This window comes from Balaenoptera acutorostrata, chromosome 10 (assembly GCF_949987535.1).
Source record: "Balaenoptera acutorostrata chromosome 10, mBalAcu1.1, whole genome shotgun sequence".
Taxonomy (NCBI): domain Eukaryota; kingdom Metazoa; phylum Chordata; class Mammalia; order Artiodactyla; family Balaenopteridae; genus Balaenoptera; species Balaenoptera acutorostrata.
This window is the reverse complement of record NC_080073.1, coordinates 5,153,921-5,166,276: the sequence shown is the minus strand read 5'-3', so window position 1 is coordinate 5,166,276 and position 12,356 is coordinate 5,153,921. Positions and strand designations below refer to the sequence as shown.

The window sequence follows — 12,356 nt, the reverse complement described above, 5'->3', positions numbered from 1 at the left end:
AAATTTTCTGGTAGACACATTAAAAAGGTTTTTTTTTATAAGTCAGCTGAAATTGATTTACATTATTTACATAGTGTATTTAACCCAACATATTTAAAATTGCTGAGATAATTTATACTCTTTTTTTCATACTCAGTTTTGAAATTCAGTGTTTTTTTTTACACTGGCAGCACATCTAAGTTCAGGGGAGTGGCCGGCTGCCGCCACACTGGACAGCGCGGGTCTGGATCTTGTGGTTAAACCCTTCGTCATGGGCACCGTGTTTGTTTATCTTCAGCTCACACTTAGTATAGATGTTGATTCACCGCCTGGTTAATGGGTGGATACATACGTCATAATGCTTTGTTTTCCCCCAACAACTGTAGGAGCCTTTGACGATTGTGAAGCTCTGGAACACCTTCCGCGTAGTTCAGCCCACGTTCGGGACTACGTACATGGCGTACCATCACTTCCGAAGCAAGGGCTGGGTGCCCAAAGCGGGACTTAAGTACGGAACAGACCTGCGTAAGTGATTCTTGGCTTGGCAGGTATGAGAACCAGGGTTCACATCAGATCCTGGGGTGAAAATCGAATCGGTTTTATGTGCTGTTGCTGTTTTTTCCTGAGGTGATAGATGTCCACCTGCCTTAGATAAGAATGTTTGGATCGGGGTGGAGGGTATGTTTTCCTCTCTTCCGCTCTGAGATCTTAGAAGAGAGTCCACAGCCCCTACCCCCGCCTCTCATTAGTGTGTGATCGTGTGATGTAGGGCAGTCCCTTATCTTCTGGGGTAGTGTCATCTGGCAGATTGTGTGCAATACCATTAATAATCATTGTATAACTGTGGTGATAATCACAGCTGTCATTTATTGAGCCCTTGTTGTGTGCCAAACATTGTAGGAGACGTTTGACGTGCGTGACCTCGTTGAATCCTGATAGCAGCTCTACGAGATCAGTGCTCACCGTCCTCATTTTTCTGATAGGGAGACTGAAGTTGTGAGAGAAAGTGTCATTTGCCCCTAAAAGTTGCCAGGGTCAGTAACTCACAGTCCTGGGCTTTGAACGCTAGAGCCCAGGCTCTTGGAAACTTCTACACAGCACTGCCTCCCTCATCTTTATTTAAAGGAGCGGGTAGGGACCCGCTGAGCACCTCATTCACCAGATAATTGCTCAGGGTCTTGTGTGAGCCAGATCTTCTTAGGTGTCAGGAACAGAGAGGTGCACAAGACAGACAAAACTGCCTGGATGGAGCTGCTCGCGTGCTGGGGGGGGGCGGGGGTGGGGAACAAACAAGCAAACACATAAATACGTACTGTAATGTCAGGGTACTAAGAAAAATAAAGCAGAGTAAAGGAACAGAGAGTAAACAGGAAGTTAGGGTGGTTAGGAAAGGACTGTCTGAAAAGATGTACCCCAAACAGCAACAGAAGTGTGACTGCGGTGAGGGAACAGGTCACTTGACAGTCTGGGGAAGAACACCCGAGGCACAAAGGAGCAGCCAGTGCAAAGGCCCCGAGGCAGGACTCAGGAGCAGCACAAGGGCAGTGCGTCTAGAACTTAGAGGTCCCGGGGGGAGAGTGACGTGAGGTGATGTCTGGGAGTTAGGCTGGGGACGGTCACGTGGGGCCGGGCAAAGACTCGGGGTGTTATTCTGGTTATTGGAAGTCTTGGGAGATTTTGAGCAAAGGAGTGACTTATATTCAATAACTTGATTTAGTGGGACCTTCGTGTGCTTTCTTACTGATAGACGGCGGGGGGCGGGGGGCAGGGGACGGGGATGGAAGCAGAGAGAGTAGTTAGGAAAGCTGACCTGACCAGCCCTGTGGACAGAATGATCAAGATTAGCCCGAGATTCGTTTGCCAGGTTTCCAGATAATTGCGTGGCCCACAGGTCACAGCGTTTCAGTAAGTGGCGTAGCTGTTGCACTGCCGTCACTGGCTCCCCGCCCTGCTCTCCTTTTCCTGCCCCGTGAGAATAGCTGCTCCGTGTGAGCGCTTGGCAGGCCAGTGTGCTCACCGAATGGGCGAAACCTGAGCAGAACTTTCCAGTCGACCAGGCCGCAGTGATGCGCTCTGAGGAGGTAGGGGTAACGGAAAGGGCTCTTCGGGCTCACACCGGTTCCATGTCTTCCTACCTGTGTGACCTCAGGGAGGTCACTTCATCTCTCTGAGCTTCCATTCACTCATCATGTAACATGGATAACAACATCTTTATAAGACAGCATCTTCTTTATAAAAAATAAAACGTTGCTGGGGGAAGGGACCTCTGTTGAGTGCCTTGTAAGCATACCTTATTGCATGTGTTCTCAGTACTCGAGCCATATTTGTGGATGGTGAGTAGAGAAAACTTTCCTCATTTAAAAATAAACTGCCTTATAAGGCTGGATGAAAGGACAGACAGATGGACAGACTTTTAAGAAGAAAAGAAATACATCAGCTGTTGTTTCCCAACTCCCCAAGGGCTTTGCCCCAGGAGGGGTGTATCGTGCACTTGGAGCTGCTTGTGTGATTAGCGTGAGACCAGGTTTCTGGCCCAGCAGTGCCATGAAGGGTGTCTTCACATTTCCTGCTTTAGGGAGAATTCAGGAGCTGCGCTAGCCTGGGGTGAGAGGAGCAGCTTCCTAAACTTGACCTCTTCTCCAGGCACCGCTACATGGTGCTGCTGGTCTCTTAACAGTATCATTTTAATTTTGAAGGCCAGTGATGTGATCACACATACCCTAGAACTGCCCACACAGGCTACACCCAGGACGTGCTCCCTTAACAGTTGTTTCTGCCCACAGAGGTAATGACTCATGACAAAGGGCTGTTAGGAAATTCACATCTTATCAGGGAAACTCTTCCCTTGACTAAGTCTTGTCAATCAGATTTCATTCCAGGAGCTGCACTTGGAACAGGTGATAAGATCTCAAATCAGGCACAGCTGCCGGCCCACTTGACCTTGATTGCCCAGTGCTGAAAACCAGGCCAGAAATCACTTGGGAGCCTTTCCATACATCCCCCCGACCCCAGAAGCTCCCGTGGCTGCTGGCTCGTATGGTGACCAGGTGCCTTGGTGCTTTTCTTCTCCCGTCTTATTTCATCTTCATGCTCCGTGAGGCGTGTGGCGCTCACCTCCTTCAGTAGCTGAGGAAATTGAGGTTTTGAAGGGTCAAGGGAGTTGCCGAGGGTCCCACAGCTGGCAAGTACAGAGATTAGGGCTGTTTGGGTCCCAGCTCTGTGTACTTCCCACCACACCTGACTAACGTTGCCAGCCAGAAAGCCGAAAACCAACTCCAGGCTTCTGTTTTTGTCTTACGCACGCAGTTACTGGTTGATTTAACTTGATTTAACCCGAAGTTCTAGTTACTCCTGAGCCTCCTTCCCACCCATTCCAATTTTGGGTTCACATGGACTAAGTTTGATCATGTGATTCCCCAGCTCCCTGCAAATTAGAAGTTGCAAAACAGGTAGGAGGAGGGGAGCCGTTAGAAGCCAGCAGAGTTACGGGATGTCCAGAGCATAAGAACCATCACTGGTCGTGGCATCGGCCCAGAGCTGGTGGCTGGCTCTGCCCCCGGGGAGAGGCAGTGGGGCCCCGTGCTCCTCACAGAGCAGGGAGATGCACCGTCCTCCCATCCCCATCTTCAGTTCTTTCCCAAGCCACCCTCCTGGCTTATTCTTCTAATCAGACTTTAAATGTTTTTGTTACCATTTTCCACAGTTGCACACATAATCCATATTAAATCATAAATGTTTTTGCATGCAACTCCTGAGAATATTCTCCTCCATAATTATGGCATCATATAATACCTAAGAGAAATCAGAATTATTCATTAATATTATTAATCAGAATAATTAATAATTCATTGTTGATTGCTCATTAATATTCATTAGTTAATTATTCGGTCATATAATATCATCAAAAATATCCAATCCGTATTTCAGTTTTCCCACTTGTCCCCCGCAATGTCTTTTGTGGCCGTTTTGCTTTTGATTTTTTTGACAGGCTCCACTCAAGATTCATTTATCACATTGAGTGCATTTACCACTTCTAGTTTCCTAGGGAGGCCATGAGAAATGACCACAAACTGGGAGACACAAAGCAGCAGAAGGTCTAGAGGCCGGAAGTCTGAAACCACGGCATTGGCGGGGCCGTGCTCCCTCCGGTCCTTCCCTCTTCCAGCTTCTGGTGGCTCCAGCTGATGCTTGGCTGTGGCTGCAGCCCTCCAATCTCTGCAAAGATCCTTTTTCCAAACACGGTCACATTCACAGGTCCCAGGAATTGGGCCGTGGGCATATCTTTTGGGGGCCGCCATTCAACCACTGCAGTCTCTTCAGTCTTTTTTTTTTTTTTTTTTTTTATTATTATTTATTTTTATTTATGGCTGAGTTGGGTCTTCGTTTCTGTGCGAGGGCTTCCTCTAGTTGCGGCGAGCGGGGGCCACTCTTCATCGCGGTGCGCGGGCCTCTCACTGTCGCGGCCTCTCTTGTTGCGGAGCACAGGCTCCAGATGCACAGGCTCAGTAGTTGTGGCTCACGGGCCCAGTTGCTCCGCGGCATGTGGGATCCTCCCAGACCAGGGCTCGAACCCGTGTCCCCTGCATTGGCAGGCAGATTCTCAACCACTGCGCCACCAGGGAAGCCCAGTCTTTTTTAATCTAAAAGAGTCCCTCCACCTGTTTGTTTTCTGTGACGTTGACTTTTTTTGAAGAGTCCCATAGGGTGTCCCACAGTCTAGGTATGTCTGACCACTTCCTCGTGGTTAGGGTCGGGCTTGCCGTTTTTTTGCAAGCACGGGTGATGTGTGTCCTCACCGGGCCACGTCCAGGGGTGCCTGATGTCAGGTTGTCCTACTGCTGGTGATACCGTTCGTTTGCTAGGGCAGCCATTGTCGGGAGTCTGCATTTTTCCTTTTGTAGTTCACAAGCGATTTGTAGGGTGACACTGAGTATCTGGTTCCCTAGTAGTTACAGTGGTTGCCCGAATTGATTACTGCACTGATCACTGTGTTCTGACTCTGTCATTCCTTCCGCACGTCACGTCTGGTGTTAGTGTAAGAAGGCGCGTTTCCTCTCTTCTCCCTCTTCATTCAGACTTTATTTTTAAATACCCACTATTTCTTAGACTTCTGAAGCTTTCATCTTTCTACTTGGGAGGCATTTTTGTGAAACTATTTCATTTTTCCCTCTGAATACACTGTTACCATCGTAATCGCTATTATCACGGGTAACTTTTCGAGCACCTCCACCTGCATTATTACCCCCATTTTCCATAAGGAGATTGAAGCACGAGTGTCATCATATGGTCTTGGCACTGCTGAGCCTTGAATTGGGGTCTCACTGATGCCATGTTTATGCTTTTAACCCCTAAGCTGCACCTCCATCGTAGTCAGGCATCTGAATGGCCCGAGTTGAGGGTCGGAGCTGCTGTCAAGCTGTGTCACTTTCCGGGTGCATCTTAGGTGAAGGATGTGTAACTGATCATAGATAATAGCATGTGAGGGCTAGAGAAGATTTTAATTTCCCCTCATGTCTTCATTTTATGATTTTGGAGACTGAGGCTCAGGGAAGTTAATAATGTGTTTAAAGCCACACAATCAGGAGTGGCAGAGATCAGGCCAAAACGGAGCCCCGAATTCAGTCTCATCCTAGTACAGGGTCTCCTTCCACTGCACCACATCCCCAGAAATTGAGAAATGGGTGTTTAGATATTTACTTAAATGTGGGCCCTTACACAGTGAATTTGAGCTGACTTGCCAAATACTTTAAATACAATTTAAATAGGAAATATGTTCATAAGAAGGAAAGGTGACCATGGAAAATATATGTGAAGGGTTACTGTATCATCCATTGGGTCCTAAACTGGTTCTGACCTCGTGGTGCCTGAGCTAAAGGGAAATGTGATTAAATACCGGGTTTATGCCCAAAAGGAAAAGTTCTGCCAGTTCCTCAAAGGAAACAAAGCTTTTCTGCCTTGGTTTTTGCTCAAGCTCATGGATATAATTGTTAGTTAAGGTAATTCCTGCGGCTGTAGTTACATATAAACTCCAGATTTCATGGGCTTAATTAACACTAGAAGTTAATTCTGTTCATGTGAAATCCAAAGCCAGTGTCTGAGTGGTGGGTGGACCAACTCCCACAGGGACTGCAGGGGCCCGGCTTATTCTCGTGGTCCCACGAGCTTCACTCAGCCTCACAAAGGAACAAGCACAGGCTCGGTGCCTGGGAGGGTTTTCTGGGCCAATCTGGAAGTGCCCCGTGACACACAGCCACTCCTTGCTGCTTGGGAGGCTGATACGGGGTCTCTCACGTGCCTGGAGAGAGAGCAAACAGATATGTGGACAGATCTCCCCACCCTGCCACAGGCTGTGCACCACTGAGGGCTCCCCTGCGCTTCCGCGGTCCACGGCAGACCCCGGCACGGGCTCCTCGCCGGCCAGCCGCTCTGACCTCCACAGACTGAATGAGGTGGGCAGGCAGGTCTCCGAGCGGCGTGTGTGCTTATGTGACTTTTTCCCCACTTGACTTTGAATTTCCTAAAAGTTGGCATGAGTCTCATTCATCTTTAGCACCAGCACCTATCCTGTACCGGCCAGAGGAGCTCAGACCCTGAAAAACGATTCAAAAGATTGAAATGAATAACTGAATGTTGGTCCGCATTATACCAACTTGACACGCTTGACATGATTTCAGACTCTCTGGAGAGTGTATGACAAGAGACAGGACAAAAACTGCTTATACTTGGATTTGGAATTCATTTGTGGGGTGCGGGTGGGACGAGGGTATTAGGGTCTTGGCAACAGATTTGCTTTGCTAATTTTTGTTCTGGGGAAAAAACAGTTTGGGTTTTAAAAATAGACCACAGGGTGTATTGCAGGTTACCCACATACAGAGCACTGGGTGTTTGTGTGCCTTTGGAGAAGAAAATACTTTATAAGTATAAAATGAGACTTTGATTTCGAGTGGTTATACGTTTTCTTTCTTTTTCTTTGCAGTGTTGTACCGAAAAGGCCCTCCATTTTACCACGCAAGGTTTGGAGTGAATTTTTTTTTTTTATTGGAGTATAGTTGATTTACAGTGTTGTGTTAGTTTCTGCTGTACAGCGAAGTGATTCAGTTACACATACACATATATTCATTCTTTTTTAGTTTCTTTTCTCATTTTGGTTATCACAGAATATTGAGTAGAGTTCCCTGTGCTATACAGTGGAGTTCCCTTGTTGGTTATCTATCTTGTACATATCAGTGTGTGTGTGTTCATCCCAAGCTCATGATTTATTGGAGTGATTTGTATATAAGTTAATGGCTTAAAGTGACAGGAGGAAATTTCTGAGCCCCAATTTAATTTTCAGAGGCACACAAATAATTAGAGTCAAATTCCTCCTGGCTGAATAGGAATAGATACTATATGTCTGTCCCTTATAAGTTAAAGTTGTTACACTATCTATAAAATAATAAATAGGTCAGGATAATTTATATTTTAGCATTAAACATTGAGTTAATCTATGTAGTTACTACTGTATAGTAATTTTTCATCTTCATATCAGTGAGTATTATAATCTAAACAGTTGAGTGAATTCATGGCTTTCATGTTGGGAGAAATATTTCTGTTCCTTTCCTGTAAGTGCTGAATCAGGCTTATAGTTTGTAATGTAAAGTGTGAGTTTTTCATTAATATTTTTCCCAGTAGTAGTCTAGGGGAATTCAGGATCAGATGCTGTGTGTTTTATTTTCTGTATTTTCGTTCTTGGTAGGACAAACAATGTTCTTTTTATTTTATTTTATTTTAATATTTATTTATTTATTTTATTTTTGGCTGCATCGAGTCTTAGTTGTGGCATGTGGGATCCTCCGCTGCGATGCACGGTCTCCTTGTTGTGGGGCTCGGGCTTCTCTTTAGTTGTGGTGCTTGGACTCCAGAGCATGTGGGCTCTGTAGTTGTGGCACACGGGCTCTCTAGTTGTGGCCTGCGTGCTCAGTAGTTGCAGCACGCGGGCTTATTTGCCCCGTGGCATGTGGGATCTTAGTTCCCCGACCAGGGATTGAACCCACGTCCCCTGCGTTGGAAGGTGGATTCTTAACCACTGGACCACCAGGGAAGTCCCAAACAATGTTCTTTTTAAATGGATTGACTTCATGTTTTTTATTTTTAAAACACCCTTGCCTTGTTTTCCAGTTACTCTGTCATCATCGAGCTGGTGGATGACCGTTTTGAGGGCTCTCCTCGCAGACCTCTCAGCTGGCGGTCCCTGGCTGCCTTGAGCAGAGTTTCAGTCAGTGTCTCCAAGGTAACACCGCATCAGCTTTGGGGTTCACGTGTCATTTAAATGGTTGGATTTTTCGTCGTAATTGTGGTAGAAGCATAAAAGTCACGTGTAGGGACCGCAGAGCGTTTATGTGCACGAAGCTCTGGAAGCTGGTCCTCCTCGCCGTTTTTCCCCCCACCAGCTGGTGCACAGCTCCAGGGATGGAGCTCCGAGGTTTCCCATGGTGATGGGTGTCAGTGGGCATTGCCTTCCTTCCCGGGGGCAAGCCCAGCCAGCACGTGCTCAGAACCCACTCCCACTCATTCACAGACGACTCAAAAAACATTGACTTGTTTGTTTTCATAGGCAGCAGGTCTCTCAAAGAGAGAGAGGAAGGGAATTAATATTTATCGCTAAACACCTTATGTCTTTTCTCACTACCCTGTTACTATCCTCATCCGAAGGGTGAGGAGTCAGAGTCAGAGATGTTGGGTGACAAATCCAAGATCACACAGCTCATGTGCAGAACTGGGATTCCAACCCAGAGCCGTGTGACTGCCCCACTTGTGTTCTCCTATATCCCACTGCCATCAAGTTGGGAGGGACATTTCGTCTCATACCAGGACTACAAAGAGTGAAAGTTTTGTGTGTTCTGTGTTACTCAGTAATTCTCTGAGTTCTCCTTCCCACAGCTGCTGGAGGCGTGCAGGGCGGTGAGGCCGGAAGGGCCAGCAGGGGCCAGATGGCAGCTGCCTGGGTGCAGGCTACGTTGCTTAGGCTTTATCCTGTGAAAGTAACTTTGTCCTAGAGAAATAGGGGTCTAAACTGTTTCCAGTATTGAATATTTTAAATGCTGTGTTTATAATCAGCATATGTGCTCTGTTTGCATTCTCCTGCCATGTCAACGATGAGTGAACGGCAGGTCTTTGGTCTAGAGTGGGGCCCGGTTACGTTCCCGGGAGGAAACGGACATGCTTTGTGAGTTTCGAGTAGCACACACTGAGAGGGGGTGGAGACGGCCGCGTTTCCTGCCCAGATTTGTATTTGTTTTGTGGGATACGGAGTTTGTTTTTCATGTCTCAACAGGAATTTATGCTGTGCTATTTGATTAAACCCTCCGCCATGACTGACAAAGAAATGGAGTCACCAGAATGTATGAAACAAATTAAAGTTCAGGTAGGTGAACTCGGAGACAAATTCATGTCGTCACAAAGGCTCTGCCCAGCGTATTGCGTCCCTTGGAACCTGTGGTCCCGAGACAGGACAGGAAAAGCATCTCGCCTCGGCGACAAGAGCCCTCTCAGGTCCTTCCCCTCTGAGCCCAGCCTCGCTCCCCCTTAACCCTGTGGTCCCTTGTCCTGTGATGTCCTCTGGTTTCTGCCCCTGGCACTCAGCTGAAACCGCCCTCGCAGCCGGCCAGGAGCAGCCCAGACCTCTCCCGGGTCTCGGCCCCTGAAACGACAAGGGTCGCTGTTGGCTCGCGGCCTCCTTGAACATCTTGTCTGGCTGCTGGGGGCCTGTGTTGGGCTGAGGCTCCCACATCTTCCTGGCGGGAATTTCTCCGCCGGGACTGCCGATCCGCCATCCAGTTGCCCATCCCGCAGCAGGCCGGCCATTGGTCTCCAGGGCCCAAGCGCCTCGTCCCCCTGTTTGTCCTGCTCACACCCACTGGGTTAGCTCTTCATAAAATGCCAGTCCAGACCCACGTCTCCCTTCCCCGTGCTGACCCAGACACGCCGGCACCGTCACAGACCTGGTTCTGTGTTGAACACTGGGTTCGCACCAGCGCTCCTCTTCCTGAAATGTGCTGGTAGGAGACCACAGCAAGGGTGGCTCTTAAAATCTTGGGGTGATTACTGTAGATGCTGTTTCCACATAAGGTTTGCTGCATTCACATTTCTCCAAATGTTTAGTGACAAGGAATGGGGAGCAGGTATCATCCTTGTACAGACGGCTCGCTACAGAATGTCTCTGCGATGCTGTATGCCTAGCGTGTTCGTGTTTGTTCATCTCTGTTTTTGAAATTCAGTCGCCTTTGTATTTTGATTGGTTGCAGGAGGTGATTCTAAGCCGTTGGGTTTCTTCACGGGAGAGGAGTGATCAAGACGAGCTTTAACAACTCAGCCTCAGGGTTCTGATTTCACCAGCAAATGTTACTGAGTCTCCTGTATAAGCCAAGTTTAGGGCGAGGTAAAGAGTCCTTTTATTGTAATTGCCCATTAATGTAAAAGTTTTAAAGGGCGTGGCACTCCCAGCACCAGAAAGTGTTAACGTGTTAAAAGTTAAAATTATACAGAGAAGAAGAGCCCTGTGCGGGGACTGCAGGTTCTGTCCTTGGATGGGTCACTCACTGACCCCGGGCCTCTCGCCTCGGGGCCTCGTCCTTTCTGCGAGGGCGCTGGACTAGGCCAGTCCCAAGAGGACTCTCCCAGCAACAGGCAACTTCTGTTACTCTCTGATTTTACCTGAAATGGTAGTTTCTCTCCAGGCGGCTGTGCAGTTTTCAGGGCACCTCTGTGCACCTGCCTCTCTGATTACCCACGTCCAGTCTGTCTTGGAAGAGGGGCCTCTGTCCACAGGTGTCCAGCTCTCCAGGAACTTCAGTCAATTTCGCAAACATGGGAAATTCCATTTACTGTCTACCAAGGATTTCTGTATCATAGGAAGCATTTTAAAACAAGTTACCTCATTATTTAATTCTCAAGTGAACTCATTAGTGGGCACGTTGTGTAGAGTACACAACAATATTGTACAGGATTAGATAAGAATTGTATCTTGCTTCACTGAACTCGTTACACAATAAAAATATGTGGTGAAAAAAATGAATGGAGATATATAGTGAATGCAATTAATATTTGGTAAAATACAGTAAACAAAGCCCTTTTTAAATTGTTTAGATGACAATGAAGAGTTGCCTGAGGGGCAGCGGGGGTGGGGGGATGGGTGGAGGGGACGGTGAACAATGTCTGAGATCCACCCAGCGCCCAGATTCACATCACTGGCGGGCAGGCTTCTCCTTGACACCAAGTACCCCAGAAGCAGATGGCTAAGAACCATCTTGGGAAGCTGTGAGATGAAAAAACCAAAATGGGCCTCTGTTTGCATTCCCTTGACCTTGGGCTTAGAGCTCCTGATGACTGAAGATTCTGCTTGAGGTTGAGTGTTTAAGGGGTTGCCTCTGTTCTCCTCACGATCCCGCTCTGGCAGCCAGACCATTACATCAGTGTGATCTACATCTTAAAGATTTGGCATCCAGGTGATGGAGCTCCTCTTCCTTCCCTGTTTCAGACCAGTAAAGCCATCAGTTTGAAAGAGCCTGTGGCAACCTTTTTGCTCTTCATTAGTGACGAGAATAGTTGGTCAGCATTTTTACCGTCCGCCTTGCTTACTCCAGGCTCCTTACACAGCAGAAGACTTGGCTTTGAATCATCACTTTATCAAAACCTTGAAAGTCAGCAAAAAATTTCAAGAGCCGTTTCTTTCCTATTTCATTCATGATTTGTGATGACACTCCTTTCCAAGCCTAATCAGTGCATCGAATGCCTTTACGGTAAAAATTCTGCCATGAATCCTTCATCAAAGTTCAGTCATCCTATCAGCTCTCCAGGTACTGTATCATCAGCTGATATGCTTTGAAGGTTGTGGTGACTCCTTGGAATAAAGGCTATATTAAAGGTGTGTGAAAGCGGAAAGACCACAGTTATTATCTGTAACTGAAAGCTCTAGAAGGATGCCTAGAAGCATCGTCTTCCGTCAAAGAAGCCTTGTGTGAAAGATTCTCCTGCGTCATGTGTATGGTTTGAACACCGTGTAGCAGGCCATGCACTTTGTTTTCAAAAAAAAAAAAAAGCTCAGGTTCATCAAGATCGGAAATTTGCTCTGCAATACAGCCACCTGCGGGAATTTCAGGGGGTCACTGGGGGAGCTGCTGCAGCCTTACATGCAGCTGAAGTCAGGCTTACATAAATCTCCCAGACCTTCTTCCAGGCTTGCTTTAAATCCGAAGTCCATCACCAAATCCTCGCTCCCCGTCACTTTCCTAACTCTCCATCTGTACCAGCATGTGCTCAGTGGCGTCACGCTGACTCGCTGTGCATCCTCCGTACACGAATCTCACTAGCTTGATAAAAATAGCTCCCATGCTCCAGAA

General features: G+C 47.4%; 1 protein-coding gene across 2 annotated transcripts in view; it reads left to right on the top strand.

The window, feature by feature from the left end:
* Positions 1–12,356, top strand: part of TSEN2 (tRNA splicing endonuclease subunit 2) — a 50,677-nt gene that overhangs the window by 26,464 nt on the left and 11,857 nt on the right. The window contains exons 8-12 of one of the 2 annotated variants that reach the window (XR_451986.2): positions 366–504; positions 6,956–6,992; positions 8,137–8,248; positions 9,293–9,382; positions 10,263–10,396. Coding sequence is in view for 1 of the 2 variants with exons in the window: in XM_007192592.2 (XP_007192654.1) it covers positions 366–504; positions 6,956–6,992; positions 8,137–8,248; positions 9,293–9,382; positions 10,263–10,322 (438 nt within the window). In the remaining variant the exon portion in view is untranslated. Of the gene's footprint in view, positions 1–365; positions 505–6,955; positions 6,993–8,136; positions 8,249–9,292; positions 9,383–10,262; positions 11,011–12,356 lie in introns of those variants that run through there. The other variant, XM_007192592.2, reaches the window with a different exon arrangement.